The 18,260-nt window shown below is 38.0% G+C and overlaps 1 protein-coding gene across 1 annotated transcript; it reads right to left on the reverse strand.

Moving 5' to 3' along the window:
- Nucleotides 1-2,337: 2,337 nt before the first annotated feature.
- LOC101851033 (cyclic nucleotide-binding domain-containing protein 1) lies at nt 2,338-17,413 on the reverse strand. The gene is made up of 14 exons (XM_005096266.3): nt 17,217-17,413; nt 14,320-14,398; nt 13,875-13,994; nt 13,300-13,349; nt 11,712-11,874; nt 10,525-10,673; nt 10,019-10,167; nt 8,756-8,811; nt 7,797-7,875; nt 7,222-7,354; nt 5,937-6,046; nt 5,387-5,537; nt 3,574-3,641; nt 2,338-3,089 (listed from the first exon to the last, which is right to left on the reverse strand). The coding sequence occupies exons 1-14, from the start codon at nt 17,293-17,295 to the stop codon at nt 2,961-2,963; spliced, it is 1,515 nt and encodes a 504-aa protein (XP_005096323.1). The 5' UTR covers nt 17,296-17,413; the 3' UTR covers nt 2,338-2,960.
- Nucleotides 17,414-18,260: the final 847 nt, after the last annotated feature.

Here is an 18,260-nt window from a genome sequence, read left to right on the forward strand (position 1 = left end):
GGGGGGGAAGGGTTGTTACAGTACGTGCTGGTCATTTGAATAAGAAATGTGTGTATACGTGTCCGGGGGTTGGGGGTAGTCTTCTATTTAGGGCAGGGAAGTCAACAGGGGTGCACTTAAAGTGGACCGAAGGTTCAAGTCGGATGCGTCTACCCTCTCCCCTTTCCCGTTTCCATTAATACAGTGATTCAATTTTCCTCTTTGGGGGTTAGGAAATGGACCCAAAAACCAGCTGAACATCCAACGGTAGACATTAACTTTCCATGGTATTCGGTATATCTCTGTTTTAATGTTATGGGCTCTTATTACGACTAGTGACTCTTTTCCAAGTTTTGGTCACTCTATGCAAGGATTGGGGAATAACTCAAAGAGGATTTGCGTCCTGTCCCTCAAGACAGCCTGAGGGAATTTTGTGAAGGTACCAAACGAAGAAATTAACCAATATCAAGATTAATCCTGCCCAACTTTCTTAACAATGTGGTCGTTGTCATAAATATCATTACCATCATCATCATCATCATCATCATCATCATCATCATCATCATCATCATCATCATCATCATCATCATCATCATCATCATTACCATTATCATCATAACTAAACAGTTTTCCAATATCCTGGATATTTTATTCTTTTAAATTCATTTATCTCTTTTGTTTGTTTGTTGTTTTTTCCCTTGAAGCGTTACAGTTTAGGCCTACAACCATGTTGACACATTTTCTGTGATGTAGAAATATCTGGCACCACATCTGCATTTGTGACAAAACAAACCAAAACCACGCCCTCCCCCCAAAAAAGAAAATAAAAGTGTCATAGTAAACTCCATTTTCATATTGGCAGTCGACTGGCTGATGAAGGAAACTACCAGAGGACACAGAAATGGTATACAGTGGACACCATGGACACAGTTGGACGATCTGGATTTTGCAGACGACTTGGCGCTTCTGTCGCACACTCAAGAACAAATGCAACAAAGACTTCAGTACTGAACAGCCTATCGGCGTCTGTTGGATTGAGGATCCACCCTTGAAAGTCAAAGGTCCTAAGGACAGATGCACAACGAAAGGAGCAGGTCACAATAGAAGGAAATGCACTAGAAAACGTTGAATCCTTCTGCTATCTTGGGGGTATAATTGGCAGAGAGGGGGGAGCAGGTGCTGAAATAAAGTCCCGCATTGGAAAAACACAGGCTGCTTTTATATCTTTGGATAGGAATTTGAAGATCAGAGATATTTCACTTCGAACAAAGCTGAGGATTTTTCAATTCAAATGTGAAGTCGGTCCTGTCGTATGGATGTGAGACATGGAACGCACAACAGAGTTGCATAAAGAGGATCCAGGTCTTCTTGAACAGGTGTCTAAGAAAGTTACTGAGGATCAAATGGACAGACAGGGTCACCAATGTGGAAGTGTTAAGGAAAACAAGACAGATCCGAGTCAGAGATGATGTAGGAAGAAGGCGGTGGCGATGGATTGGACATACTCTCAGGAAGTCAAGCAGCTGCATAACAAAGAAAGTTTTGGATTGGAACCCACAGGGCAAAAGACCATGGGGAAGACCGAGTGGAACCTGGAGAAGAATCACAGAAATCGATGTACAGAAAAGTGTGAAGACATGGAATAACATCAAGAGGCTAGCCCAGGATAGAGAAAGGTGGGAGGTGTTTGTCCGTGGCCTATACCCTGGTGCAGGGTGAGAAAGGCAATGATGATGATGATGAGTAAACTCGATTACGGAATTGGCCGGGGATCTTTCTCTCACCCGCAACTCAGGCTGTTGTTTCTCCTTATTCTTCACAAGCATCAAACCGGCGTCTGCAGTGTAGCGGTTAGGCACTTCGTTGTCGCCCGCAGTAAAACCGAGTTTGATTCCCGAGTGAGAAGACGTTTTTACAGAGTATCTGGGTCTTTCTCCTGGGATATCGTATCCCTCTCAGTCTGGGTTGGCCCTAATAGACAGGGTCGGAGGCCCACCTTTAAATTTCTTTTGTTTTTATTTATTTATTTATATGGTAAGTGTTTTATGGTGCTCGCAACGGCATGATATGAGCACGCGGGACACATTAAACTTCTTTAGTTGGTAGGAAATTTTGAATTTAGCCCCGGTGGCGGCCGAAGCTTACTCTTATTGATTTTGGACCACCAAGGGATCTTTAACGTGTCAACTTGCACATGGGACCTCCGAGCTTTTTCGCCCTTATCCGGGAAGGCTAGGTGTTGAATCTTAGCCACCCGAAGATTATGAGTGTGGCTGAAAGACAGCAGTAAAAAGGAGCCAAGGAGTACAATTCTTTATCACACCAAAGTAAAAGCAAATTACAATGAATAGAGAACACTTGTTGGAGAGTTTTCTACTGCTCTTGTGGAGCATGACAAATTTTTATTTTTTTCTTGCATGCAGCCTCTGTTTTTGAACGAATGGTAGCATTCTTACATCACAGAGTATGCATATGAAATAAATTCAGCACAACAGAAAATCACGCTAATGCATTTCTCTCAAGGAATAAACTTATTGTCACTGTTCTCCCCTCTCTCTCTCACTCTCTCTCTCTCTCTCTCTCTCTCTTTCTCTCTCTCTCTCTCTCTCCAGTGTTTATTCGCATACATCTTGATCTCATTAACATCATCTCTTTCCTCTCTCTCTCTCTCTCTCTCTCTCTCTCTCACACACACATACACACACACACACACACACACACACACACACACACACACACACCCCAACACACACACACACACACACACACACACTGTCTCCCCTCATCTTTCTCTCTCTCACTTTTGCAAGTCTGTACTTACGTCTAACTTTCACTCAAGAAAAAAAAAGTTGCACAATACGTACAAACACACTCATGAAAACATGGTCAAAATAAACTTTCCTTGATAAAAAATGTAAAGGTTGTCATAATCAATCTAATTCAATAAGGAGTAAAAAAACCCATAAGTAATAAGAGTAACACTATTTTGCCCATTTCCCATAGCCTGGCCTGACGCCATATGCATTGATGACTTCCAGAACTTGAGAATGCTTGAATTCATTCCACTCACGTTTTAGCTCTTGCTGCAGGTACTCACTCTGAATGTCCTCCTGGTGGAAAAACAAATAGCATTTGTATAGCACATATCCCCGTTCAACAGAAAGCCTAGAAGAAGAAGAAGAAGGAGGAGGAGGAGGAGGAGGAGGAGGAGGAGGAGGAGGAGGAGGAGGAGGAGGAGGGGGAGGGGGAGGAGGAGGAGGAAGTTGTTAATGTGAGTTCACTATATATGAAAAATCTTAATATATATGGAAGGTTATTCCACCTTTGTTCACAGTCAATTTTGTTATCCAATTTTTCATCACCACAAACTACCTTACTATAAGTACTATAACTGTGCTCTTATGCATCCTTTTTGCATACAATAAACTCAAAACTGAGCCAAAACTAATGCTCCATGCAATGAATATTCAGTTTCATAATGGACAAGATAGATTTACTTGGATTTTTTAAAAAGTTTGTTATGACTGTAAATAACAGAGCTATGCTGGGCAAAGAACTAGATAGCTTGCCGTATATCGAGAGTTAAGAGCTTACCTTTGTGAGGTCACCAAAAGTCCTTGTGTTGGACTGTCTGAAGAGCTGTCGTGTCACCTCATCCAGGGCTGAAGAAGAAAGACAAGCCACACTATTATTTCAGGATATAAAATTTGATGCACTCAATGTTATCCAAGGCCTGCTGACAATGTACAGAAAAGTGGGAAGACATGAAATAATATGAAGAAGCTGACCCAAGATAGGGAAAAGTGGAAAGTGTTTGTTCATGGTCTATACTCTGATCCAGGGTGACAAATGCAATGATGATGATGAAGGCCTGCTGACAAACATAGCTACTTCATAATAAAAACTATGTGGATCTTTCTCTTCCTCCAGAAAGCAATGTTAGTACATTTAAACCTGCTCTAACAGACATCAGTCCAAGACAGTCACTTGTGTGAACGACCACTTCTACGCCCCCCCCTTGCATTTTATATATTATAATGACATTGTCCAAGACGTCAATCTGTCTAACGCCAACCACTTTTCTCCTCGACAATGGGTGGCCATCTTGTACAAAAGAGGAAAAGTGGCTATCTTAAAACAGGTAGCTGTCGTACGCAGTGTCATTATAAAGTAAAAAATAAGCAAGGGAGGAAATGAGAAGTGACTGTTTGTACTGGTGATTGTCTTATACAGGTGAAGCAAGTTCAACTATTTGGTTCACTAACAAATAAATCAACTCTTGAAATATATTTATCAAATAAGGTGTATTGATATTTGTATATTATAAGCAAGGGTAGCCTATACAGTCCATGCCGGCTTTAAGCACGTGCGGAGAAAGCTTAAGCATGCTTAAAGCCGAAGCGTGCTTGAGTGCGAAGTAGACATAATCCAGAGATTTTCATGTAGAAAATTTCCCGTGCTATTTCCCTTTGTTAGTAAGTAGGCCTAAAGCGGTCCCGCAAAAGTGTGCACTGTTATTTTTAACCGCCATGGTAATTTTTGTTTGCTTGTTTGTTTTTGTTTTGTGGTCAAATGGGAAATGAAAACTTAATTTAGACGGCCAGTCACGATACAGCACACTAGGCCTACATACTGCCTGTGCATACCACTGCCCGCTATGCCACGCTCATACCATTACCACTGCCTTCATCCCGCCTCGCGCGTGATACACAATCAGGATTAATGGATAGCGAGGGTCAAAGGTGAAATCACAGCCAACCTCCCTTTCTCGTCTCCCTGACTCTCTTCGTATTTTTTAGTCTGTGTGTAGCTTTGCCCTAGGCTAGATCCTATGTCCATGCGCGCTGCTGCGTGCATCTCTCTGCCTTCCTCTCCGCACGTGTGAGTGTGTGTCTCCATCACTTGCGTTCTCTGTGTTTCTCTTAACACACTTCACTGCTGCAGTGTATACTGTGTTCGAACTTCGATGGGTCATTATAAAAGTACTGACTGTCTTGTAATGAAGCGTGCCTGAAGCCGAAGTTACTGTGCTTAAAGGTGTGTAATTTATATAGCAAAAATTCGGTAAGAGCCGTTTAGCGTGCTTGAGTCCGAAACGTGCTTTAAGCTGGCGTGCTTAAAGCTGGCACGGACTGTATTTAACGATGATAGACTGATTCACTGAATAAAGCTGGAAATTCCACTATACAGGTTGATAATGGCTTTACCAACAGGGATGTTGAAATGTAAACACCCTCCCACTTGGTAGTATATCTGAAATGCACTTTCTGGAAAACGAACACACTGAATCAAATCAGTATTTGAGTCTAATTGAGACCTATAAAAATCGAAATTTTATTGTGTTTGATTCATTTGACCATCTCTCTAATAAGAACACACCTGTACTACTTGTTCAATGTTGACTTACCTGCTAGTTTCTCAGGCCTCACCACCCCCAGCTCCACATCTGAGGCTGTCACAATGGAACAGGTGATTGGTTCATCCAGTAGGAGACTAATCTCAGCAAAAGAATCGTATGGGCCAAGTCGCCCCATCACAACCTGCTTGGTCTTTTGTTCCTGTAAATGAAAGGGAAAAGAAACAATAGCATAAGTAAATAGTCATTTTTTGTGCTAAAATCAATGCCTAACACAGGGATAAGTTATTTTGAAGGTTGAGTAGGCCCACTTGTTCCCTCTATAGCTTAGGAGAAAAATTTTCTAGAATGACCACCAAAAAAACAACAAAAACAACCCAGACCTTGTTCTTGTCAATAAAAACCTAAGCTGCTGCAGCCTCTCACTTGTTAGTATTTCTGAAATATGGACTTCTGGAAAACGAATCTTATGATTACCCACTAAATTAAATCAGAATTTGTGTCTAGCTGAGATCTGCAAAATCAAAATTTGGTGTTTGATTCAAATACCATAAATGGGGCTATGTAATCAATGAAGAGCTGCATTTGAGTTTTACTGTACCTTTTTCCCATTTTTGAGAGTGTTCAGCACATCAACTTGTCTTAGAACATGGCACTCTCCAGAACGGATGAAGCCAACAAATGGTGACTTGTATCCCTCGCTGACCAACACTGAGGACAGATGTATGGACAAATGGTCGTATTCACAAAGACTTGCAACTAAAGTGGTGGGCTCTTTCCATAAGGGAGGGCAGAGAGAGGATTATGTTTTAAGGAAAGGAGACCTGAAACACTTGTCCCAGGCTTAGCATGATAATATTGATGTTTTACATTCTTTACAATTTTATTGTAAATGTTTACTTCCTTATCTGCATGGTTTGAATTGTTAAGAAAGTGGGTTGCTTTAATTTTGCCTGCAGGCGCAAACAAGGTTACCGGAGTAGGCCTATGACATCCTAACAGGAATACTGTGATACTAGACAAAATATTTTCCCCATATGGGATTTGAATTCATGTCTCTTGTGTGGAAAAATAGGAGCCTAACCATTACGTTAATGATGCTGGTAATTATGATTATCATACATGGGGCAATCCTACATTTCAGGCTTTTGGTGTGGGAAGGAATGGGATTACTCACATGTAGTCTAACCACACCAAATAAAATGAAAACCTACAGTCAGCTGCGTTTGAGACAGGTATAGACATAACGCTTGACAATCTTACTTGTCTTTCAAGGTCATCCTTCTCAAAACTTAACAGCGCCATCAGTCTACATGTTACGTAAAAAAATGATTGAATAACAGAGTGTGGAAAGAGTTAAATATGTGAGACATTGTGGTGAAATCAGGTGCTCATCAAAATAGCCTAATGAAATCGAAGAAGCAGGCATTTTTTCCTCCAGTAGGGCACTTTATATCAAATTTTTTTTTTTTGGCTCAACATCTTTGATGTCCATATTAAAAACACATTTCCACATGAATTTTACCAAAAAACATTTGATTATTGGCACAAAATATGTAAATTTTCAGTTTTCAAGGACTCTTAAGCTAGAACTTAACAACCTTTGGCTGCAATTTTCTCACTAAAATAACCTTTGAATTCATGCCACTCTCACCCCTTTCAATCACAAATACCTCGACTTATATTCAAGATAGGTATTTTTTTCATAGACAGCAAGGCAAATGCATAAGCTTTCAGATGATACTAATAACTCCAAATTGACTCGTGTTTGATTTCATCCCATCGAGACACACAATATATCAATGATGATGATGATGATGCTGTTAAGTGCTTAACAGAAACCCCTACCCTGTCGACTTTGTGAATTACTTTGTGGACTTACACACCTGTGTTTGGGGGATAGGAGATCCATTCAATGGAGTCAGCCACAGTGATGAGAGGCTGCTTTGGCCACATTCTGTACTGCTCACAAGACAAAAGCAAGTTGAGCTTTTCTGTGTGTTCTCTTTGTTTGATTTGCTGTAAAAAAAATAATAAAAAAATAAACCAAGGGTCGGAAAACTGAGTTTTTTTCCCGTTCTAGTATTCAACCCAATAAAGGAATGCACTAAACTGCTTTGCACAGTCTAATTTTTTAAGATCATCAAGCAAAATGAGTTTTTCTGTCCAACATAAATTTGAATAGATTGAAGGAAATATATGAATTCTTATGTCTTATCGGTGGCACAAAAAGATTAGAAGAAATCATTGCTCTAGGAAAATTAAAACAAAGAAACAGCTATTGCTAAAATTGCATCTTTGTGGACAATCAAAACCAACAGATAAATATTCGCAACTCTGCTCAAGAATACTTTTGAGAAAATTGAAAATGACAGCGAGTAGCAAGTATTTTAAAACTCCCTATCTACCTACTGGAGTGACTAGTATTACTTTAATATTCATTGAAAAAAAAGATACTCACTGTGATCACCCTCTTGTAGTCATTGACAGAGATTTTGAGAAATTCACAATTTGGCTCTGTGGTCACGACACTCAACTCCCTGCAGGGGCATCAATATACATAAACACCTATAAACATGTATGTTACAAATTATTTATTCCTTAAACAGAATATTGTTTGGTTCAGAACTTTTGTTTGTCACAAGTATACGAAGCATGCTTTAACAGAAGACAAACTGTGGTGCTTTGGCAGGACAGTAGGGCCTACTTTCTTAAACGATAAGTCAAGTAAAGCTCTTTCATTTACATAATTAGTTTGTTTTCCTCTCAGTCATTATGTGTGACTATTTGTATGGCTTTTTTATGTTTTACTATCTATCTGTTAGCCCATCTGCCTGTATGTTTGTCTGCCTTTCTGTAATTCAGGCAAATACCTGATAATCTCTCTACATGTATTTCTCAAAACAAAATGAGATACACTGAGACATACACAACATAAAGGTCAGTCAGCAAGTCGGTAGACTTGTTGATAGTGATAGTAATTCAAAAGATTTTAAAACAGTAAAACTTGATACCAATTATACGATTATGATACCAAAAAGAAGATCAAACATACAGAACACATCTAATTTACAAACAAAAATTCTGCTGTGTGTGTGTGTGTGTGTTTGTGTGTGTGTTTGTGTGTGTGTTTGTGTGTTTGTGTGTGTGCATGTGTGTGTAGGTTTGTGTGTTTGTGTGTGTGTGTGTGTGTGTGTGAGTATGAGTGAGTGTACTGTGTGTGTGTGTGTGTGTGTGTGTGTGAGTGAGTGTGCGTGTGTGCATGTGGGTGTGTGTGTGTGTGAGTGAGTGTGCGTGTGTGTGTGGGTGTGTGTGTGTGTGTGAGTGTGTGTGTGTATGAGTGTGTGTGTGTGTGTGTGCATGCTTAAGTGTAGTGTACCTGTATGTATGCATAGAAAAATTGAAGATGAGGTGACTCACTTTGTGTATGGTTCATCATACTGGAGCCAGGTTCCAAAACAATCTCCCACTGACAGCTGTAAAGGGAACAATTACTTTCATTTAATTCAGCCAATCATTTGTTAAAAAAATAAACAGCAAGGGGAATTGTATGGGCGGCTAAAAGGTGCACCGATGTGTATTCTATGTAAACTATCTTTTTTTGTTCGTTTGTCTTGATTTTTCTCAACACTTGTTGACTGTTAAGGTGTTAACATGCTTCTCTTGAACTCAGGCTTCGGAATTGTGTGGAAAATAAAACCAATGGTGACATCATATTTTCCAGTTTTCTCTGTCAATGATTTTTTTTGCAAAAATTTAGTATGTATTGAATGGACAGGAGTAATTCACAAAGAGTTAGAGCATAATTGGCAGCTCCTTTCATGTAATCATCATTGGCTGACTGAGTAAATGAACTACAGAACATCAAAATGATGTACTCTCCTGTGTGAAGTTGCTCATCATGAATCAAACTTCAGGGTTTACATTATTATCGAGTTGCTATGCATCAGAGGTCTTCTTTAAGCACACATGCAATAATTTGTGGGATCCCAAAAGGCATCTCATAATCTTGTGAGTTCCAATCACCTATCTGTTTACCTTTGTTTCTTCTTGAAATACATACCGGATAGGGAAAAAAAATAATGAAGTAAAATATTGTGTTACTGATGTTGAATTCTTTGCTCAAGTCAGTCTACTGAATGATCATGCAAAAAGAAGAGTGAACCAGTAAAAGCAAACTCATAACCACAAGAACATTCGTTGGCACTAGCATAGGGTCCCATGTAGCCAGTCTGATCTCATGTCATATCTTAGACAGGCAAAAGTTACAGAAGCAAACATCATATTCAGAGGCGATAACAAAATGCTAAAATGTTGTTGCAGCCATCAAAACAAAGCCACAAAGTTGAGTTTGAAAACACCTGAGCTTACTGTTCACATTTAGTGCTATCATCATCAAGTGTCAGATCTGCGACAGACATCCGTGATCATTGGTTTTTCATTCATTCCTTTGCTTGGATGCCCACAAAAAAGCTACACTATCCTGATCTTTCAACATCACCCATCTGTTTAGGCTCTCCAAGTAAGTTACTTTGAGTCTACCTCAGCCTTGTTTACCTTCAAGTGCTATACCTGTGTATAAAACAAAAGCAGCATACTTCTATTTCAACTTTTCAGACTTTTTCAAAGATTCAAATTTAAGAAGGAACATTTAGAAAGAAATGAGAAACATCAACTACTCACTTTAGGCACATAGTCATCATAGTCTTCCAGACCCTCCAAAGGTAGAAATGCCTGAGGGTATAAGTCATCCTTGCCAGAGAACAGGTATGGTTCATATAATGGGATCACACCTCCTTTCAGGATCATATGTATTCCTGTCTTTCCATACACTGTAAAGAAAAAAAAATTAGGCAATAGGCAATGCACATTGATACATGACATCCATCTAATACACGTCTTTACTATTTAAATCTTATTTCTGTTACAGCCTTGAGTTCTTTTCTTTGGTTGGACATAAGTCACACATTATATCTATGATGAATACACATGTTAAATTTGAACACATAAACAAACTCCAAGAAATTTTTCTTCTCTTATTTTCATAAGCTTATCCTTTTATAGAATGGTGCTGCATGCACACACACACATACACATACACACACACACACACACACACACACACAGGAGTAAGAACGCACACAGACAACTACACTACACTATGATGTATGAAGAAGCAAGAAGACTACCAGCAAAGTCAACATCTTTCCAGACTTCAAGCTGGGCAACAACACACAACTCCTTAAGGACGGAAGACTCCACATTTTCTCGAAAGAAGTCAAAAGATTGCAGAATCATGTATATCTTGTCATTTTCTCCAGCTGTTCTCTCAAATGGGCTGTGGAGAGCGAAAAATAGAAAATTATTTGTTATTAAATAAGTATTCTTCTGCATGAAGATCTAAGAACCCAAGCGAGGTACCATTACCAATACTGTGCCCCCTTCAAACACAAACAATATATTTTCTCTCTGTCCCTTTCACTCTTTTTCTTACATTCTTTTATTTTCTCTCTCATTCATTTTCTCTCTCCCTTTCTCTCTCTCTCTCTCTCTCTCTCTCTCTTGGTGTGTGTGTGTCTCTCTCTCTCTCTCTCTCTCTCTCTCTCTCTCTCTCTCTCTCTCTCTCTCGCTCTCTCTCTCTCTCTATATATATATATATATATCCCTATCTCTCTCCCTATCTTATCTTACTCTCTCATGGCTTCTTCCTCACAAATACATAAACATTTTACCACATGCACAACCACCTACAAGCAGGTACTCTAAAATCACCTGTTTTAGCTACAGGTCTTGTAGCATTTGATAGCATAAAAATGCAATACAGTTCAAAGTCAATGTTTAAAAAAAATTGCTAATGAAAGGAGGCATCGTAGCCATATTTACTCTTTTTAGTGATTTGTTTTCCCACCTCACCATAAGGAACCTCTTGGGCTACAAGGCAACTGCCCAATAAAGAAGTCCTGTCTCTATATATAGAGCAGACAGCTTCACCTAAATAGGCTGCGAACTGATCAAAGATTAAGAGGTCACTTAAGTTCTGTTTGGGAACAACAATGAGACAACCACGAAGGAAAGGAGAGAGAGTTTTTTTTTTTCTTTTAAAGAAGAGGTGACACTACAGTAATCGTACAACATGTTAATACATTGAATCTTCATGACACAATGCAAGTGAAATATTTTTTGCTATTTCAAAATATTGTTGCCAAATTTGAAAGAACTATAATTAAAAGTAAGAGTTCTCTCAGTAGCATTCACACATCTCAATCGGAAATGTGCGTTTCTTTTCTTTTCTCCACCAACAGTTCTAATTCTTCCAAAACTTGCAGAAGATAAACTTTGTTCAGACTTGTCGAAAACAAAAGACAAAATGACTTACTATTTCTTCAGCAGCCGTCTGAGAGTTTTGATGTTTTCCGTTCGAATTGCTTTCGGGTCTTCACTTTTCCTTTCCTTATGCAAAAGTGGGAGGTAGTCCTTGATGTTGTAGGTAAACTCATCCACTGTGTACACTTTTCTGGCTGGCTTTTGAATGGGGTCACCTAAGGGAACAAGTAATGATTGTAAATGTTTCAAAACTCTATTGATACAATTTAGATTATAAAGTAGGGGTGCTACTTTCATGCTGCATGTCAAAGCCAACACTGGCTGAATAGAATGCAGCATCTAATCCAAGCCGAAGGGGGGAGAAGATGCTTGATAAAATGTACGAGGTTTGTCTCAGAATAAAGTTTCCCTCCTCCATAAAATCAAAAGTAAGCAATCAATAGCCACTAAATTTTGTGAAGTCATGACATCATGTCTAAGAAACATCAACACCAAATTGCAAATGCATTGGTGAACGGGTCATAGAGCAGTAACATGTCAAGTGTGGTGTTCTTGTGCACGTTGTCCAAGGCAAATTTGAGGAAAATGTCTGAGCAAAACATTGTTGCAACCGTCTCATGCTATGATGTCCGAGTTGTGATCAAATGTTCAACTCTTCTCAGCAAGTCAGCAGTAGAAACCCACGGTGATCTATACAAAGTAATAGGGAATAATGTCCCATCAAATCAGACAGTAAGGAAATGGATCAGGGAGGTTGAAGGTGGGAGGTCCGATATGAAAGATGAAGTGCACACAGAAAACACAGGGAGAGAAAGGTGATGCACATTAGGTTTTTTTTCGACATGAGTGGCATCACAGTGAGCTGGCTAGGCCCACCTGGCGTAACTGTCAATGGTGACTACTACAGGTTCGTCCTCAAAAACAAGCTGAGACCTGCGATCAGGAAAAAAGACCTGCTTTACTTGAAGAAGGCGTCATCTTGCATCATGATAACGCGCATGTTCACAAGTGCAGAGTTGTGCACGAGCTTCTTGAGGGCTACTCGTGGGAATTCTTCAAACACCCGCCCTATTCGTCCGATATCGCCCCATGCAACTTCCACCTATTCCCCAAGGTGAAAGAAATGCTGCGAGGTCGGCGATTTGAGGACGAGGACCAGATTCAAGAGGCTGTGAGAAAAGCACTCAAGGCCTAGGACAAACGATCACTGACCACTGTCTTTGACCGCTGGGTACATTAACTGGAGAAATGTCGGGAACTTGATGATTCCTACGTTGAATAGGTATTTGAATAAGCTTTCTTTTGATACCAAATACAAGGTGATTTATAATTATATGTGAGGACACTATGACTGGGAAACTTTATTCTGAGACAGACCTCGTACTTTACCACTAATCAATTAAACCCACATCTTTTGCGTGCAACTTCAAAGAGCTTAACCATAAATCACCAGTACCCTAAGGAAGAAATTAAAAATAACATGATACGAACAATTCAAAGTCAACATGAACACTTTTTCCAAAAACAGTTGTCTGAAAAAAATGAGTGAGGATAAAGAGTTGTTTTGAGTAAAGCAAGGCATGCAACCACTGAATTTAGGAAACAGGTACACTGAGTTAACTATTTTCATTGAGACTTACTTGTGCTTGTGGCTTGATGGCTAAAACTTGCATCAGAACCTGTGTGTGCACTGGAATAAATAAAAAGACAGTCAAATAAGAAATAAAGAGACTGAACAAAAGTGTGATTAGATTGCTGTTTCTTATACTGAAAGAAATCACATTATCTTGAACTGTACAATAATAACCTACACCAGGTAAAATAATCCCATATTAAATGAACAGAATCTGAGAGGTGATCCACGGCATACTGAAATTAAATTGCATGGAAATAAATCTAAAAATAATAATAAAGCCACAACACAGAGCATGTACCCTGCTGCTTTGATATCTGTAAGTTCTGAGAAAAGTGTCAGTCTCTCACATTGCACAAGTGTATTATTTATAACTTAAAGTTTACTTGTTTACAACTTTTACTACTTCTGTTGCTCCAACATTTGTGTCCAAAATGTAGTATAATAGATACACCCATGATGTACCCCCCCCCCCAAAAAAAAAAAATTAAAAATTAAAAAATGACACACCATCCCTGTAAAACCTGTCCCATTATTCTACAATAAAACTCAAATGATTACTTAAAAACTTATTTCACCTACCCAACAACTCTTTTCTCTGTATGTACTGGAAATCCTATCTTTGCTGGTTTAGGCACAAAGATCTTCCTGTAGTTTTGCATAAAAATCGCATGGGCTTCCTGTGTAGATCCTTTGCCATCTCTGCATAATTTGTAAAAGTTTATTAAGCATTAGTAAAAAAATAAACACTTAAAGATAATGAAATCCAGCATTTAATAAAACTTGTCAGAATTTATTTTCAAATAAAAGTATATTATTCACATCTAAGTCAGAGATTGACGAAGACGAAAAAGCAATTAAACTACCTGAGTGAACAAAATTGTCTCTTAGTAAGCAAATTACTCGAATCCATAACACATGTCCATTCAAATTTCAAAGCACATGTTACTTTTGAAGAAACAGAACAAAATGATTTTTAAAATACATAAATTAAAACAATTTTCAAAAATGTCATGATTTTACAGACCTTGATTTCAATCCGTTGATATTGCTGAGCCATTTCAGTTGATCATAGTCAATTGTTGGTGTCTTTTCTATCTTGGGCACTACAAAAATCACAAAAGAGGGAAAGTAACATAAGAGAATTAGCAAACAGTTAGTGGGTCAGGTTACATAGTTAAAAACAATTACAAAGTTGACGAACATACAACTTTTATTCCTGGTTCCCATAATTCAGTCAAAGAGAAGTGAACATGCATGATAGAAGTAAAGTATAGCAAATGTTCAACTTTGCTTTAACACACAGCTTGTGCTAACAGATCTCGAAAGATCTTTCATATTATGAGACAGCAATCTGTTCATTAAGTGTTGATTTGAACAGTAGTTTCTATTTCTGGTCCTGCAGCTTATGCCCTAAGGACACAATAGTGAATTTTCATTCTAAATTGAATTTGTTTTAGTAGAGGTTTTTACCGCGCTTGCAACTGCATATCAAGGTCATTTGAGCGCCAGAAGGTTAGAGGTATTACAAGCTAGTACCAAACTTAAAAAAGAAGGAGGGGAGATAGGGACGATAGATGTTTGATAGGAAAGATGAAGCAAACCACACCAGAGCACCCACCAACCACCCACTAAATTTAATTACTCCTGTAAAAGCCTAATCAGCCAAGCAAAATAAATGGCCTAAAATATTATGGAAAATCTCATATTTCCAGAGACCAGTCAATCAGCACAGTAAAATTTTTTTTTTTTAAATGGCAACCAAAAAACAAAAACAATACTACACATAAAAAGAAGTAAGAAACAAACAACCACCTGCCCTGTCCCTCCCCCATCCCCCTCCCTGTGGTTTAAAGTTTGCAGCTAACATCAGACTAAACTATGGAGTTCAGGCACGAAAGTTTATTATTAAAATAAGGCGTGTGTACAGTTAAATGGTGAAAGGATATTTCTGAGGACAGGTCTCTTCAAACAAGACTTTTATGGTAGGTAGATATATAGTTCGTGCAATGGGATATCATTCTTATATTCTCATAGCCTTGTTATGTATAGTCTTCCATTATTAACTCATTCGCTACGCCGAGCAGTGGGGGGCAGCGTGGCTAAATAAAAGTCAGTACGCTAAGCCGCCCCCGACGGCTTGAGAACCGATCTTCAATTTTAGCTTAGATTCTATTCCAATCCACATATCCATGTTAAAATAAGGTCATAATATAATGTTGACTTCCGCGTCAAGCGTTTCCACTGAAAATCGGAAATTTAAATTCAGTTTTGAAACGCGATTTCATAGTTTATTCGACTTTGTTTTATCGCGATGCCAAAATTATAGCCCGGACACCAGTCTCAGTAATTTTACACAACAAAATGTATCAATATTTTGCCCACTAAAGAAATGTAGGACTCTTTTTTATAATATTGATACGATTGCCAATGCACTGTTATTGAGAAATCAATACTTTTGAGTGCTAGATCTGGGTCTAGATCTAAATTGTCAAAAATATTTTTTTCTTCCCAAAATCACTACTTTTTGATGAAATTACACAAAAAGTGCCACTCAAAGCATGTATAGATTTATTCCAAATGCAATTCTGAATAATTCCATATAAGATACGAGTGGGTTTTTTTCTGTTTGTGATCGTTTTTTAAGATTCTAAATTGTTTAACTGTTTTTCAATTTCAGATGTTATGATCCAAAGGTACAAATATTATGGAATGTATGTAAATAACTGCAAACTTTTCAATATTTTCTAGTTCTATATTCATTTATGGTTATTTTGATGTATCATTTGACCAGGTGTAAACATATTTATAGAGTTTCACCAAAGATTATTAATTTTTTATTTTCAAATTTTATCTGCATCCAATCAAAATTGTGTTGCATAATCGCCTCTTACAGGATCCAAAGTTGAAAAATACATAAATAAACATTACAGATGTATTCTACAAACCATACTGAAAATATTGGTATATAATACGTTGATTTTATTTGAATTTGTGGCCCCAAGACCTTCTGCCCACTAGTCATCATGTCATTCGCCCTCCAAAAAAAAATTCGTCCACAAGCCGAAAATAATACGTAGTGAATGAGTTAAAACCCAAAATCATTTAATTTCCTTGTAATCTGATTCATTAAAACTGATGATCGGTTCCCTTCATATATATACAGCTTACTTAACCCTATATCCGTATGTCCTATGGCCATTCGATCTGTACCCCCAGGTTGTATTATTCGCATTTTAAAATACTTCTAGAGTGAAGATCTCTTTGAAAGTTTCAGTATTTTTCAAAAAAACATTTTGACAGACTACTTTGCAAAGCGTAGGCCTAGGGCTATGGATCGAATTAACAAGTAAATTTCCTCTTTGGAAAGTGCAATGGTGGCATAGAGTTCCCCACATCATATGGATACAATACTAAAACATGACGTACGAATAGGGTTAACGTAGCTCAATAAATAGTGACTCCATACAGATTCCCTCACTAAGTATACAATAATGTAGAGATTTTTGTGCCAACAGCAAAGGTAATGTTTAGTCTTCTTTTTTCAACTGCAACCACTATACACAAATAATCATAATTATATTCATCATACATGAAGACTGAACAAACTTCATCCTCTTGTAATAGTATTGGCATAGCTTATTTAAAACTGAAAATTGAACTGGACTGCGGCGGGCTCAGGTCATCAATTAATTGCAATTTGTAGTAATAAAGCATAGACTATAGATTTAGATATAAATGTTTTCTCTTTTTTTATTTTGCAAATTGCTTGCTAGACGATCCCTACCCTACAATTCAGAGGTCGTACCAGTAATACCGTAATGTAAAATATGCCATTACTGGTACTGTATGCGGATGGGCTTTCGTAGCGTTGGACAAATGAAATGGTTTGAGACGGTGGGTTCTCATTAGGCTACGACTTACGTTTATTTCTGACATTTGTCGATTCCCTGACATTCCAATTGTATTGCTTTTCTTTCTTGTTGCTTTTCACTAGAGCCATAGTGTAATTTGAAAGCTACTTTGGGCACTTCAAACGAATAGTGGCATTTTAGTTCGTCGAAGATAGCGAAGTTGTTTCAAGTAGGCGCCATATTGTTTACACTCCGTGTCCATGGACTTTTCTTCCATTGGAAGTAACTGAAAAAATCCATAAACACAAAAGAGCTCCTTCGTTGTTTTAGTTGTTAGAATGGATCGTAGTTTGTAGCAACATCGGTACTTATATCTTTAAGAAAATTTTAATTAGGGGGGATTTAAGGGGGGGGGGGGGGGGGGGGGGGGTCCAAAACCCCGAACCGTATACTCAGCTAAGTTTGAGATGTCGCAGAGGTCTTGTAAATCTTTAAGTTTTAGGCCACATCATTGCACAGGTACTCAATAACGTCATATTATTACTTTTACTATTATTATTATTACATTATCATTATCATTGTAATATCATTATTATTATTATTATTATTACTAGCTGGACCTCTTTCGTTGAAAGGAATGATCGGTGCAATAACATCAACTGAAAGTCATTGGCCTACTATATTTACACTCTACTTGAGTGGTGCAATAAATCCTGAGAGATGTAAAAAATTAGGTTTAGAAATAGTGATGTAACTGATTCTCTATTCCACTTTTGTGGTTGCACACTCCAGAATTTCAAAGGTGTAGAAACAGTGCGCAAGGCTATTGAACGGAAACGTCACTTGTTTACAATGGTGTCTTAGAAGATGGACTTTCCTAAGATTAGATCTAAACAAAACTAATGAAAAACTGAAAATTTAACTACAGTGACTTCAGGCTCCTCGATAGAACTGTGCACCCATTAAATGATTCTGAACCACCATTAATTTTGTCAAATTTGAAAGTTAAGTAGTTCCGAAGTTTTAGGCGCCCAAAGTGATGAACTTCCACAAATAAAATATGCATAGATTATTATTATTATTATTATTATTATTATTATCATTATCATCATCA

This window comes from Aplysia californica, unplaced genomic scaffold (genome assembly GCF_000002075.1).
Source record: "Aplysia californica isolate F4 #8 unplaced genomic scaffold, AplCal3.0 scaffold00125, whole genome shotgun sequence".
Lineage (NCBI taxonomy): Eukaryota > Metazoa > Mollusca > Gastropoda > Aplysiida > Aplysiidae > Aplysia > Aplysia californica.